General features: G+C 41.0%; 1 protein-coding gene across 1 annotated transcript in view; it reads right to left on the bottom strand.

Moving 5' to 3' along the window:
• The window catches only part of taf2 (TAF2 RNA polymerase II, TATA box binding protein (TBP)-associated factor), a 41,634-nt gene extending 26,725 nt beyond the window's left edge, over window positions 1-14,909 (bottom strand). The window contains exons 1-12 of the mRNA XM_005472365.4: window positions 14,376-14,909; window positions 14,112-14,166; window positions 12,904-13,064; window positions 10,552-10,670; window positions 8,615-8,756; window positions 8,221-8,452; window positions 5,496-5,680; window positions 5,250-5,363; window positions 1,195-1,294; window positions 682-767; window positions 441-576; window positions 167-321 (exon numbers count right to left, since the gene is read on the bottom strand). Coding sequence (XP_005472422.1) covers window positions 167-321; window positions 441-576; window positions 682-767; window positions 1,195-1,294; window positions 5,250-5,363; window positions 5,496-5,680; window positions 8,221-8,452; window positions 8,615-8,756; window positions 10,552-10,670; window positions 12,904-13,064; window positions 14,112-14,166; window positions 14,376-14,425 — 1,535 coding nt within the window. The 5' untranslated portion in view covers window positions 14,426-14,909. The remainder of the gene's footprint in view (window positions 1-166; window positions 322-440; window positions 577-681; window positions 768-1,194; window positions 1,295-5,249; window positions 5,364-5,495; window positions 5,681-8,220; window positions 8,453-8,614; window positions 8,757-10,551; window positions 10,671-12,903; window positions 13,065-14,111; window positions 14,167-14,375) is intronic.
• Between the last annotated feature and the right edge of the window lie 954 nt (window positions 14,910-15,863).

The following is a 15,863-nucleotide window of genomic DNA, read 5'->3' as shown; positions in this document are numbered from 1 at the left end:
AATGCCAATATTTGAATGTCTTTAATGACTGTAATCAGTTTTACATGATGCTGCTATACGCGTTTCATATTTGGTTATTTTCTTTCTTATTTACCGTTTCCAACACTGTAACCTCCACCATCCCTGCATCTGTCTGCAAACACAGATCTGATTGTGTAAAGGATACACCCACTGTTTGATGAGGGGGCCTATGTCTTTGCCAGAGACGTTGGAGATGGATTTGAGGAAGGCATGAGTGGACAGAAGCATCTGGCTCCACATGTGACTCTGGTACTTCTGAGACGAGGCTGTACTGGCCAGACTCAGGAGCTTGTTGAAAACCTAAACAACAGAAAGTTAATGAGCTAAAAGAGAGAACATGTTTGAAAGTGAAGCCCAACTGAAAATACTGACACACACACACACACACACAAACGAGAAAGAACCCAGCTGTCTCTGACCTGCAACATGAACTCCATGCTGATCCTGTTTTCTATTAGCCTCATCACCAGGTGTGCCTTACACTGGAACATCTTGTAATACTCCCAAGACAGTGTGTGGGGGTGTTTAATGGAGAAGTGAAGGTGGGGAGTTGGACTAAAAAGAAAAGTTCAAAATCCAACAAATGATCTGGAATTTATACTCTGAGTATTATGACTAAACACAAAAACTGCTTACATTTCTTAGAATCTATTATCTTACTTGTCTTTCTCTTTCCCTCCACTGAAGGTGGGGTGCAACAAGACTCCTCCCATTTTCAGCTCATACTCCACAATCTTGTCCAGCTCCTGTGGGGAAAAACAAAACAGCTGAATGTGGGTTGGAAACGGTTAGGTTATGTTTTCTGTACCAGAAAGAGAGATGAGAGATTGATTATCACCACCAACATTATTGGATCTGAGCATGTTTGACGTTCCATCAGGTTAAACAATCAAACCAAAGTCTAAAAATGTAATCAAATGTTTAAAAAAATAAATAAATAACCCAAGAGCACAAATCCCCGTCAAGGAAACTCATTGTCAATTTAGTAACAAGTTGTTTACAGATATAGTAAGGCACATTTCTATAGTTTTGTATCTGTACAGCACCACAGTGAACATTAAATCCAACACTCAGTATGTGATTGAAGCTTTAACTGTACTAACTGATGAGGAATCAGCTTTTACAGCCTCCATCAACAGGTTTTCTGAAGGGGAAGATTTATGAAGCGCTCACCTGTTTGATCCAGTGCCGATACTCATTGACTCCAAAGGTCTTCTTCAGGTAGAGGCCGTAGATGTACCCTGAGATTCCTTTCAGCACCCACTCATCAGCCCTGCAGAACAGAGAACATCTCAGGCTGCTTCACTCTAAGCTCACAAATGACAAAACATCCCAACTTTCTTCCAACATTACTGTGAATGAATCATAGTGCAATTCCTGCATTTAGATACAGCAACAATATTAGTGATAATTCAATTCAGTTTTATTTATATAGCACCAAATCACAACTACAGTCGCCTCAAGGCGCTTTGTATTGTAAGATAAAGACCCCACAGTAATACAGAGAAAACCCCAACAATCATACGACCCCCTGTGAGCAAGTACTTGGCAAAAGTGAGAAGGAAAAACTCCCTTTTAACCAGGCTCAGAGAGGGGGGGCCATCTGCCGTGACCAACTGGGGGTGAGGGATCTTCTTCCATCCTTCCTCCCTCACTGATATGCGCTCTTTCATCATGCCCAAGCATAATAAATCATTTAAGACCACACTTGTTGCTTCTTCACATTGTAATAATAACTTTTACAATCAGGGTACTTCATGGATGGAACCTGGCACCACACACTGCTCTCATTAATTTATCAGCTTGGATTTATTAGCTTGTTAAAAAAGAAAGAGAGACACAATACGCTTATTCAGCCTTGGTGGTTTCTCTGCTTGACACTGAGCTAAGTCCAGTCTGGCACACGCAGCACAGATGATTTCATCACTGTATGTACTGGAGTCAACAGTACGTTGTGTGTTTTCTTAAGTATTACCCTGAGTATGACCCAACATAAAAAGAAAATAAGTATAAGTTTGAATTTCCTTCATTTCATCCTCGTAGCTGTAAGACACCTTTCTTCAAGAGGACTCCCAAAAACAGCACAACAGACAGTTTCATTCCTCAGAAAGTCTAAGAAGGATCTGTCCAAACTCATCAGCAGCGATACATCAGAAAAGGTCATGTTTTTCCAAAATATATAACCAGCTTAACCAATACGTTTCATGTGCCTTGTATGTCTGATGGGCTACTTAGCTTAGCCTGTTTTCAATTACAGCCCTCAGTTAACCCCCTGCTCTGATTAATTGCTAGCAGGCCGCCATGCTTTGTTACAATCAAAGAGATCTGACTTTTCGTGAGGTTTTTCCTTACACAACAGCAGCCAGCTAGCCCAACAACATAAGCAGATCAAGGCCCCACATCTGATGTGTGTTTAGAGGTCAGTGAGGAGAAGCAAACGTATGGACGGTGAATGGAAGATGGCCTGTAGGGTAAGGGAGGGACACACAGGGGTTCTTAGACCCAGCATGAGGTGCACCTGAGACTGTTAAGGCCCTTCTGACGGGCCTCTTAACATAATCAAGCCCCTCAGATTCCCTCAGTCTCTCACGGACACTGACCGCACTGGCAGAGCTGCCGAGCGACGCGGCGATCCATCATGCTGGAGGATACAGTTGTTCAGGCCAGGACTGGCCCAACTTCTGACTCTTGGTACTGACAGAGCAGCCTTGTTCTGTTGTAAATCTCTCATCAGCAGGCAGCCTTACGCGAAGAGGTCTGAGGACTAACTGTTACCACACGTTTCTAAAAGCCCAGAGAGCCGAGGGAAGCACTGCTGGGATCTGTTCATAGTGGTTTGTGTGTGAGAGCGCGTCCAAACAACACTGACGGTTCTTTTCCATTACACAACTCTCTGGCCTTTGAGCCTAATCGTAGCCTGTTGTAGCTGAACTTATCTATCTTCTCACCACCAAGTGCCTTTTCTTACAGCGTCCAAAAGCAAGTTCCACATATTCAGGATATCTTTTCATTACCTGGGTTTGCGTATTCTAGTATCACCAATCAGATCCAGTGAAGGTTTTCCACATCAATATTTTCCAAGTTAGCTTTTAGGAATCCAAAAATATGTCCGGATAAAAGAGGAGGTGTTTAAAGCCAATGACCAATCCTAACCATAAGGAAAACGTCAACAGCTAGTCTTGGTTTGTTGTTCGAGGATTATCTCGGTACAAAAACATTTACACAAATATACCACTGCTCGAATTTTAGACGTTCTCAATAACTATAGATCTTTTTACTGCTAGCCTACAGAGGTTCAGAGGTTTGACTGTTTTCTGGAGAACCCGTTGGTCAGCATATATGAATATTACACCTTCTAAATACAAGAACGCCACATTAAATGTTCCAAATCCTGCACAGGGCTCAGTTTTACAGGGAAAAAGCGGTTTAATATGATGGGAAACAGTGTGTCACAGTGTGATGTCACCTGAACATTTACGTGCACACATCTACGTTGTGTCTTTGTTGTGTTTTTTTCAAGTTCCTTTCAGAAGCACAAAACGTGCCCACATAGTGGACACTGCTTGCTGGACGACGGGAACAATAAGAGCATGTCACATTAAAACAGGCCGTAGTTGTGAGGAGGTTAGAAATCACTGGCACCCTAATTGACAGTCTTTTTCCTTTAGGAAAAAGACTGTCAATTAGGGCTGCACGATTTTGCATAAAATGAGAATCACGATTTTTTTGCTTAGAATTGAGATCACGATTCTCTCACGATTTTCTTTTCCAGTATAAATATTTGTTGCACTTATTAACTGCACATCAACTTTGTAACAGTTGAGACTGAACATAAAAACAATAAATGTCTCACATTTTGTCGTTGCCGCAAAATGTTGTGCTGCTTGTAATTCTGTCTCCACCGTTGCTCGACACTGCGTGTATAGAGCAGGTAGTGCAACAATAGAAAAATAGTTGCGGGACGGCACTGTGTAGCGTTTGTCTAGGGTGTTGATCATTTTCCTAAATCCCTCGTTTTGCACAGTGTTGATGGGAGCCATATCTTTAGCCAGGTGATAAGTGATAGCCTCCGTAATTTCTTTGTGCCTGCGGGAGTTTGATGGGTATGGGGAAGCGCTGTATAAGGTTCCCGTCATTGATGTTTGTGTGGTTGACCGGGACGGATTTTCTCCTGTCACTTTCTCGTCATCCCTGACGTGTTCTCCGTTGTTTTTTCCTGCCAATTTGAGCATCACACGGCACAGCTTCGGTATCACGTGGTATAAGGCTCCGCCCTTGTCATTTGTTGAGCAGGAAGAGGGAGCGCTTGTTTTCATGCAGATTACGTCCCGGATCAAAATGCGGTACAATCGTCGTCGTCTTTTTTTTTTTTTTAAATCGTTGTCATTTGGAAATGAGATCGCACATAAGTATGAATCGAGATCGGGATTTTCTAACGATTAATCGTGCAGCCCTACTGTCAATGGTGTTACACAAGCTTTGCATTTTATAGAAACATCTCACACTGCTGAAGGTTCTTATCTATATCAGATATTAGTGTGAGGGACGTTTTAGGAGACTAATTTTTTGGTCGACGACACGAGGGGAGAAAAATTTGACTGACTAGTCTAACACTAAAACACTCAATCATCAAGTAACATTTGAGGACTGATTAATTGATAATGTCAAAAATTGTCTAAACAAAGGTATTTGAAACCATTAATCATACTCTTCAGTAATGAATCGTACTTTAAAAGCTGTCTAAATCTGTGACACCTTCCACAAAGAAAAAAAAACACTTAAACTGATGCAAAACATGATATGAAAACATGTTACTACAAAAGAAGTCCACGTGTTAGTAAAATATAACAAATTAAGGTTCAAAAAAATGTATCAATTAAGAGTGAAAAGTGTGGTGCATTGTGACAGAGTCAACATTGTCTTACAAATCATGACAAGCCCAGACCTCCCTGTGCCCAGCCACCTCCTCCAGCTCATCTGAAGTTCTCCCAGGACAATCAGATCTTCCCACCGTGTCCTGGCTCTACCCTGTAACCTCCTCCCGGCAGCACATGCCCAGAACAACACAGGAGGAAACCACCTTAACTGGCTCCTTTCAATGTGGAGAAGCAGGAGCTCTACTACCGAGCGACAGGACTCCTCATCCTCTTTCTAAGGCTTAGACTTTGGGGACTAGAATTCGTGTCTCAGATTTTGGCTTTACTTCACCATCCCATGTTAACACTCACCAGGACATCCTGGAAATAAAACAGCCAAAGAACTGCTGAGCCAACGCCTGAGCCAGACAGCGGCGAGTCTGGGGAGTCTGGTCAATGATCATAGCGCTGTGGAGCAAGTTGGTACTGAAAGACAGAAGCAGCAGTTGAATGAGAGGAAAAACGCCTTCAACAGCAATCTATTTGTGTTTCACATTTGCTGATTTCTTATATCAATGCTGTCAAGAAGGACCAGTGAACTTTGATATCATGACCTACCTGAAGATGCTCATGGAAGCATAGGAGGATACTTGAACGTAGGCCTCGTCCACAAACACAGTTTTGAAACAGGAGTAAGGATAGCGGCACGTCAGGATTTCCTCGTAGAACTCAAAAATCTCGTGCAGGAAAGACATTGAGTGTTTGAGAAGAGGGAGCAGCTGCGGCAGGCAGAAATGTGTCACCTGACAGGAAACAAAGACATGCACGCTTCAGTGGTATTTCAAAGATCATGTGACAAGAGCCGATGTATTATTCTTCATTTACACCGTTTTCCTTTCAAAAGACACATAAAAGTGGCAGAAACCTTGTGTTAAGTGACATCTAGTGGTCATCAAAAACACTGCAGGACAAAGCTCCATTTAAACCACTTTAAAGGCATTTTAGGATAAAAAGGTAAAAAAGCTGGACTAACGTCATCTGTCTGGATTATTCGACATCTGCATTCTGCATCTGTCGTTGCAGGATTTATTCAAGCCAGTTTATCTAAAAGGTGTACAGGTGAGGTTAAAGTTTACACAAACACTTCATGGACAGGACTTTTAACCACAGTCCAGTACATTTTTGACTGGTTTGGGGTCAGTGAATCCAATTAAAGTGGTAGCCTGATTTATCTGTTCCAGAGCAGTTTGTGTATTTATGGTAGGGTCCTTTCCTGCAACTATGCGCAAGTTTCAACAGATGGTATGAGGCAGTGCTGCAGCAGTCTGTGTCCTTCATTGTTACATTCACTGTGTGCACTGGCAGCAAAACAGCCCCAGAGCATGATGTTACCACCACCATGTTTAACACTATAGCTGTGTGATATGACCCAAATCTCATATCCTGATATAAGACATTTCTCATCCTGATGAGGATATATGTCACACAATAGTGCATTTTCTCTAAATTCTGTGAATCTCGGGCAACTCAGCTTGTTTGTAATGTTTTCAGCTGGACGTTGTGTACCTGGAGTCGAGTGTTTTGACCGATGCATGAAACTATATACAAGTATTTGCTACACGACATACTGCAGGGAAAAGTCTGTTCTAATGTTTGAGTCTAAGTTTTATTTTGAGCTTTTTTGCTTTTTTGCTCTCTCCATCTTCTTTCATGTGATTCTTGCGTGGGTGGTAGAAGAGGTTTGTTGTGTCAAAAACCTGTCCATTATGCTAGCAGTGTCCAAACATTCTTTTATCAATTCATACCGCGCCCCCCCCACTTTGGGAACCACTGCTGTAAACAGTGTATTTTGCGACACAACGAAACAAACAATAGTGTATCATTTGAAACGACAGATGTTTTCATTTCGTCATCCGATAGATTTCATCATATCGCACATTTAACAGCATGTTCTCTAGTTTCTTGGGTTAATGCTTTTTCCAAACATATCTCTGTAACTGTAGCTTCCGCTTATCCTTTTTTTCAGGGTCGCGGGGGGCTGTCATAGGGCGAGAGGCGGGGTACACCCTGGACAGGTCGCCAGTCTGTCGCAGGGCCAACACACAGGGACAGACAGCCGTTCGCACTCACATTCACACCTAGTGACAATTTGGTTTATCCAATTAACCTATCCCCACAAGCTGCATGTCTTTGGACGGTGGGAGGAAGCCGGAGTACCCGGAGGGAACCCACGCAAACACGGGGAGAACATGCAAACTCCACACAGAAAGACCCCGGCCTGATGGTGGAATTGAACTCAGGACCTTCTTGCTGTGAGGCAACAGTGCTAACCACCGTGCCACCGTGCTGCCCGTAACTGTAGCCAAACACCTCAAAATTGTTATGAGAACAATCGGAGAACAAAACAACCAAAAACAAAAACAAAACAACAGCTCACAGAGCACAAGACTTCAGTCTAACCACAAATTTTTTTTCATGAACTTTTTTTAAACTTGTCTGACTTTTGGTTACCACATAAGACATTATGTGGTAAATCCAGTAAACAATGAAAAATGTTTACTGGATTTACTGGAAATGTGTGTGACTCACTAATGAGATGTTTAAAGGTTGCTGCCCTTGCTAGCTGATGCCAGTAATGCTAGTTGGTGAAATGCATCATTGTTATGTTATTAATATCACTGGTTCAAAGATATTACACTGCCATGTGGTCAGCTGATGCCCGTCCACCAATCTGAAGGTTAATGGATCAATCCATGCATCGGGAGCGCATGAAAAGTGCTCCGGTTAGAGGTAAAAGTACCACATGATGTGTACTTGCAGTACCAAGCATGTCTTCATCTCAAAGGTGCTCGAGACTGAATCAAAATACTTATGTTTATGTTTTTATGTCTGGTATGTGTTTATAATAGATTATAAGTGATTTCAGCTTTTAATATTTCGTTCTGCATCAAAATGACTTTCTTTACTGAGAAACACACAGATCAACATGTCATTTACAACAATGTAAATGTGCTGTGTGTAACATCTTTCACAGCAGATTACACTCCACCCCTCCCAATTCAAATGCATAATCCTAGCTACTTGGATGTTGCAGGATTGTGTGTTAGAGGACCTGATTTCAGTTCAGGAGACAAATAAATTACTGTTGCAGCTCATACAGGTGGGCTTCAACTATTTAAAGTGCGCTAACATCTTCATTAAAGAACAGGCACTGTGTTAAACTGAACATGTTTGATGTCTCGTTTCTATTCCCCCAAAGCAGTTTGTATAAATACCTGCAGGATGAAATAACTGCAAGATTTATTTAAACCCCACGCAGAAAGAACAGAGAACGAGGACCCACCTCGTGCATGTAGGGGTCCACAAGGATTTCGAATGGGCCCACAGCCAGGGAGATGTTGGGAGCTGCTGTTGGGATGGGAAGGATGTAATGGAAAGTCTTCTTTCTCATGTCGTGAGTGTAAATGGTCTCCACCAGATCCCCACATGATACAGCCACCATAGACGCATCCACAGTGAACTCCAGCTTCCATGTGCACAGCTCTGAGTAAGAGTCCACACAGGGGAACCAGAATCTGTGACAGGAGAAGATTTTCATTTTTTCATCACAACTTCCAAAACTGGAACATCCACAACAAAAAGTCACTTCTACATATTGTATCTGTCAACATGGAGCCAAAGAATGCGGTTTTTATTTATTCATCTACTGCAAACAAGAAGAGTGTTTGTTTCCAGACCTTGTGGAGTTCTGGTACCCAAAGGAGAACACATGGGCTCCCCTCTCCGCCATGCTGCCTTCCACATCAGGAACAACAAAGTGGAGGCCGCCTTTGGGCTGGTCCAGAGAAAATTCTATGTACACCTTCAACACTTTCAGATCTGGATACAAAAAACAAAACAAAAACAAAACATTTTTATTTATGTTCATTCAACAAAAGGCAAAAACCTTATTTTAGTGAACTTGATACAATCAACAGACAAGTAACCAGGTGATGACTTTTCAAAATAAAATGTCATTTGAAAAAAAATTAAAATAGATGGTAAAGATTATGCTGGCCTTAAACGGGCAAATAATTTATTTTTCTGCATTTTCAAACTCTTCTCTACACAGAACTATTTGTTGAAAATGATAACTTGAGACAATCGTGTCAACGTCGTAAACTAGCCACAGGGATACTGTAAGCACCAGTTTTAGGACCAAATCTGTAGATGTCATCGTGAAATAGTATTTCTTTTTATAGTTACACTGACGTTAAGACAAATTTAGGAAGAAATAGGAGCAAATGTTAAATTTTGCGTTAAATTCAACCTGGTGAGCTCACACTGAGCCACAACACAGGAGACCCAGTTTTACCTCCAAATGTTTTTCCCCCTTAAATTTCATTTTCTTTGTTCTCGAGCGTTTCTGTCTCTGAAAGACACAGAGAAACTCGCGTTCACATCCATATCCTGGCAGCCTGCCCGCTTCCAAACTGATTTATTTCAATTGTTTGTATGGTCTATTTTTTTGGTACAGCATGCTAATATTCAATTCGACCCTCTTTTGTACAGTGAACTCATCATGACTGGAGTTCAGTGTGTTAACCTGCTGGAAGCAGCCATCAGAAGATGGCTACACTAACCATGAACAGTTGGTCGGCACCAATATTCAGGTAGTGTGTTTTTACCAAATTTTGACCCTACATAATGTCACAGTGGGAATGCGATCTTTATTGTATTGTGCGGCCACAGCTGACCGGAGTGCACCCTCTCGGTCTTCTGCAGCTTTAGTCCATCTACGTTCAGGTTTGATAGGTTGTGTTTGCAGGTGCCCTCCTGCCCACCTTTCTGCAATGAGTAATTACCTGAGCAGCTGTCGTCTTCCTATCAGCTCAAAGCAGTCTGTCCGTTCTCCTCTGACATCGTCCGAAATGCTCAGACCACGCGCCCATGCCAAAGTCACTGAAACCACTGTCCCTCCCCCACTCTCATGCTCGATTTGATTTTCAGCAGGTTGTCTTGATCATGTCTACATGCAGTTGAGTTGAGTTGCTGCCATCTGATTGGCAGATTTTAGGAACAGCCGAACAGCTGCTCGAGTCTTTACAGTGTATATAGCCATTACAGCCCCTCAGCTCACCTGACATGCATCTGCTAGTTGGTCCAGGTATAAAATGAAAAACTGTGTGGGCAAGTTTTAGCTTAAATGGTCAGAGCGGCTGTAACAGTGAGCCGGGGCCTGGGAGCAGCTGAAGTGTTGAAATATTTAACCTGAAACTTGACGTGTGCCTCTGTAACCAGGCTTTGTGGCTGGGAGACAATGCTGTAGTTCTATTTAGCTATTACAGTGTTTCTTTATTTGACTGCATTTCATCCAGTATTACTTTATTAACATGCTTTTAGTTTACAAACAGGTTTTGAGTTTATTGTGCTTTATTTTATGTTCAGTCTTTTTGAATCTTTTTGTTTTTTTAAATTTTATTTTATTTATACTTTTAGTTTACTTGCACATTTTATTGCACTTTATCTCAATTAGATAAATTTATTTTATTTAATTCTAATGTATGCTGTGCTTTTAGTTTCACTTGTGTTTTGTTTACATTTGTTCTTATTATCGGCTCCATTGATATCAAAGTAAAAGCACTAATCTGCATGAAAGGTGCTACAACAAAAACTTGGTAGACTACTCCATTACCATCTCCTTGTTTCCAGAGCTCAGAGGGGACTTTGATGACCAGCTCGCCGTGCCCTGCGTCCGGGTCCACGGCACTCACTGCTGCAGTGTAGGCGCTGGAGAAATAGTTGAGGTTCCTCCTGTGTGGACACGCAGTAAGCATTCAGTGCTGTTCTTTAAGTATGCAGTCGATGATAACAACAGCCATCCACTCTGATGGACACAAATCTTAATGTGACAAGATAAATAAATGAGATAACTAAAACTCTGTGTTCTCAAATCTTATTTTTATGACTTCTTAAATAATGTTTCTCACTCTCATTTTTGTAGTCACAGCCAAATATTTTCCAAACAGTTCAAATGATCAGACAGCTCTGCTAGTTTAAGCTAATTCAGTAAATTAAACACACAACCAGTCACAGCAGTTCATCGTTCCACGAAGTGTCTTTGGCTCCAAATGCAACCACCAGCAATAAAGGGACCTGACGTGGCAGACAGCCTTCCCTCACTGAGCTTAAACTTCTTTTCCCATTAAAAGGGAGTTTTTCTCCCTACTGTTGCCAACTGCTAGCTCATGCGGCCTGCCCGATCGTTCGGACTCCCTCTCTAGTGTTATACATGAACCTAAATTTTTTTGGGACTATTTTCCACAGTGTAGAAAAACCTCAAAATTATGAATAACAGGGATTTACGGTGCAAAGATGAGAGTGTAAACAACGCCAAATATGCAACATTAGAATTTCTTAAAGCTGCCTAATTCTGCTTCAATAACAGCTTTGCACGCTCTTTACTCTTGACCTGAAACTCCTCCAGCAGTCTTGAAGCAGCTGCCACACATGTTGAACACTTGTTGGCTGCAGTCCCTAACCATCTCGCTTGAGTTTATGTCTGTAGATTTTGGAGACCAGGTCATGTAATGTGGCACTCCATCACTCTGTTTCTTGGTCAAACAGTGCTTACAGCAGGGTTTTTCCTGGCTCACAGACGGTTTTTGGGGTAAACAGGGGTCCACAGTAAAGACAATGAGTCTGTGTTACCTTCTTTGAGTCACCATTTAATAAACACGAGTCTATATTATGCTGGGGAAATGAAACCTCAATTAACAAAACAGATTTTTTTTTTAAAATCATTTCATTACTCTAGTGCGGATATTCCTTTGGCTCTGGCTAAAACCTCTGATCCTGCCCATCAATCCTTCACGGTGTCTCACAAACACGACAGCTGAATCCAAACAAAACCTGTTTTTTTCTCTATTTCTGGTCCAAGCAGCTCTCTTCTTCTTATCAGTCTCCCGCACTAAGTGTGTCTTTGCAGCAGTTCCAGCATGAAGGCCTGTTTCTCTCCCTGACTCAGGACTCATGCTTCACCGGGAAATTTACCCCGTACCTATACCGTAACTGCAAACCTCTCTGAAACCCTACAGTGTAACATATGGGGTAACCTGACGTGCACCTCTCTAGAAATGTAACTACACGTGGGGTTGACACCGCCCACAACTATTGTGATTGGCCTGTTCAGCACCGTCAATTCCTCCTGTGTGTTTCCAAACAAGCTTTTCACTGCAGCTTTGAATTTATCAGTGAGACAATAACAATCATTGTGTCAGTATAAAGAATAGTAATTGTAGCATCAATACAAGGACTCAAAACTGTCACCAAACTCCTGAAGAGAGATTTCTGAAACTATGGGAACTGTTTGAAGGAACTTACAAAGAAGTGAAAAAAGGAACAAATATGTTTACACCCAAGGAAACTGCCCACAACAAAGAGCCCAGGAGGACACAGGAGAGAAAAAATTCCAGCATTTTATTAGTTTTTACACAATGCACCAGCACAAGCAGAAATGCCGGCAACAACATCGGCCTTTGAGGCTGATGATTTTGAAGATTTTTTTCCTGTGCAGCAGCAGCAGCAGCAGGAACTCTTGCCTTTCCTTTCCTCAGGTAGACCTCACTGTACACAGGTGCGTCACTAAATCTGGTGCTTTTTGATACAGCAAGTACAGAAATTTGTACATTTTTTAATTTAATTCTTTTGGCCCAAACTTGCAAGTAATGACAGGCCATTCCTGCACTAGTTAAACTGCTCTTTGCAGAACACCTGCACCGCCTCAGTACAACACAAAAGACTGCTTCAATATTAAGACAGTCAATTTAACTATTAAACTTCTGACAACTGTTGACTGAAAACCAATCAAATGGCAACTTCCTTCATCTGGTTAAGACAGCTTTACCTTTTCCTTCCAGTATAATTCCACATGTGTTATTACCATAGAATGTAAATTAAAAAGGAAAATCAATGACACTTTCAGATGTACTTTGTATACTAACACATATTCTGACGTCCAAAATAACTAGAATATGGATATACTCACTGCTTGGACTCATGGTGGCAAACTTCTAGAGTGGGGTCATTGTAGAGGAACGGGGCTTCGAGATCGTTTACTCGGACCCTGTAGATGCGACACTGTTTGCTGTTTAGCTTGATCCTGTTCAGGTTGACCACGGTGGGGAAGATGGTGAGCTCAACATAGCCCTGAAGTATACACAGGCAAGGAAGACGTCAGCAAAATATAACAACATGTATTTAAAGCACGAAAAAATGAACTTGTAAACAGAATGTGAATAAAAAACACCTACACCACTACAGTGATGGTAAAAGAACCCTAATAACTAAACCTCAGTGAAAGGAGATGAAGCAGAGTGGGAGGAGGAGTGGGCCAAAGCTCCTCTCAAACAATGTGACGCTGATAAAGTCACACGGAAAGCCATTATTTCCACTTACTGCTGCTAAGGTGGTTTTACAAGCTATTGAACCACTAAGTGTACTTAGTTTTTGCACACTCTGCTTCTGTATTTTGAGGTAAACAGGGGTCCACAGTAAAGACACAGGTAATATATCATGCATTGTTATTCCTCTGAATTTGTAATTACATCATTTTCAATTTTGGTATTGTTCAGAGGATTTTTGTTATTATGTCCTGACAGATGAAACCTTAGAAATAACAGAGGATGGGCACCAGTTTAGTTTATCTACACTGTCTCTATCTTCATGAGATGTTCATAAAGCTAATGCCAGCTCCACATCTGTGCAGAATTCATGTTACTATGATTCTTCACCAACTATCCTGTCAGCATGCTAAAAGAGCACCACAGAGGTTTCTTTTTCAAACAAACAGAAATATTAAATTAGGTAGAATTCCTCTTAGAAACAAAAGAATATAGTGCATGTAAAATAGTCACATTTCTGGGAAAATGCTACCACCTTGTGGTAAAGGTCTTCATTAGACATTATTTAGCAATTTTTTTTTAAATAAAGCGTTTCTTGCAAAACTTACTTTTAAGATTGACACGTAATTTTGCTTAACACCGAGAAATAAAAATGATGAATTATTAACACGAGACTGCAGGCTTATATTACAGTAAGTAATACTCTTTGAAGCAGTAATGCACCCTTCATAAATGCGTGATTAGAGGAAGCAAAACAAGAGAGCGCTGCTGTCTCGTCAGATCGCTGACTGAGGAGTATCTGCTGTCTAACAGTGAACAGATGAGCCATTATGCGTGAAAGTGCTGTACTTACGATGACAGACTTCCTCTGGAAGTTGATGTTGTTGATGCACACAACCTGGTGGGTCGTAAAAGCAGTGACACAACGAAACAGTTAACATTTCATTTATGAATGTAGCTACCTAAACCCTCTCTGTGTTAGCCAGGTACAAAGTGTAGCTAAAGCTAAAGCGCTCTTTACTTGTCTTGACTTTTCCCACTTTAAGCTAGGTTTAACTTTGCTTCTGTTACTATAGAACATGACAATAACAGCAAGAAATTCTGCTCAGATACTTATAATTTAAAGGGTCGCGGGCTCTCGAAGCCTTTGTCCTTCTTCCTGTTCATCGCTGCTTCTCGCTGTGCTTTGCTGAACTTTTAAGGTGCCATAACTCCGCTCGGTGATGCTTCCTTTGCCTCAGCCGCACTGAGCTGCTCTTCAGGCTCACAATTCAAAGCCTCCTGCGTTCACCAGACTCGTACACGTTTAAAGGGTGCTCGTCAGTGCTCCCAAAGCACTATATGTTAGCAGTCGGAATGTTTAAACTATCACTATGTCAGGCTGTCGATGAATCTTTGGATTGTATCGCCCGCAGCCCGCTGTGCACTGTTTTCCATGCAAACCACTCCGACGCATTCATGAATATATATCAGCCACGAGCAGCAATAACTTGTTTTGTATCCTTATTAAAAAAATAAGTAGTCTATTCCACAAATGCTCCACTCGATGCGCATCAAAGCATCCAAATATCCTCTTCTCTGCTCGGCAGCTCATAGTATTGTGACGCCCGATCCAGCGTGTTCGGCCATTTTGTTAGTAACCTTTGACCTCCCGCGTAAAAATAATAATTATATTTTTTTTCCCGAGCGGTCGATTGAAAAAAAAAATTAAAACAGACTTATTAAAATGAATGTGTGTGCGTTAATAATGTAAATACTGTAAAGTCTAATTTAATTAAATAATACAAATTTGCACGTCACGTGAGGGGCGGAGACTGCGTGTCTGCGAAGAAGTGCACGAGATCCGCACAGCTCATTGGTTTATCCCTGTGCTGTTCTCCTCTGTCTTTTGGTGGATCAACAATGTTTTTCACTGGTACTCGTCATTTGTGGGGCATCTTATTGTGAGACCTGACTGTTCTCTCATTTTAGTTTTAGTAATATTTTTAAATGGTTGTACAAAATTTTAAAAGAAAACGGCAGATGTATTGGCTGCATTTTTAGATGAATAGTTGTATATGTTTACAAAATGTGTGCATAAGTTTTCAAAATGTACAAATTATATTTGCATTTCAAGTTATACAAATGACTTATTCAACATGTCTGTGTTTTTTACAGTAAAAAACTACTACTAGGATTTTAAGTTTTTTGTGTGATTTCAGATCAGTTGTGTTAATACAGTATATCAATGAAAATGATGTAATTAAAGCATGTAACAATTTGATTGTTTTCTAACAAAAAACAGTGAAACTCAAGTTAGACCTGTGTTTGTAAATGAACCTCCCCATGTTGTGTAGCTTTCTGGATTTTAGACTTATTGGGCTACATATTTATTTATTATACAGGCTTTACAGTACATAACATCAAAACTCACATGTTTTATGTAACTAAAGTGTTTAATTATGGGGCTAGAGAAAATAATCTATTTATAGACTATATTTATATGAAAAACATGTATACTTACTGCATTTGAATCATTTTAACCATATGTAACCACCTGCATATGTGTTTGAAAAAAAAAGGCTTTGATTTTGCCACCCCATGTGATTTCTTTGCCACCCGAAGA

Source organism: Oreochromis niloticus, linkage group LG11 (assembly GCF_001858045.2).
Source record: "Oreochromis niloticus isolate F11D_XX linkage group LG11, O_niloticus_UMD_NMBU, whole genome shotgun sequence".
Lineage (NCBI taxonomy): Eukaryota > Metazoa > Chordata > Actinopteri > Cichliformes > Cichlidae > Oreochromis > Oreochromis niloticus.
This window is presented reverse-complemented; position numbering and strand designations above follow the sequence as displayed.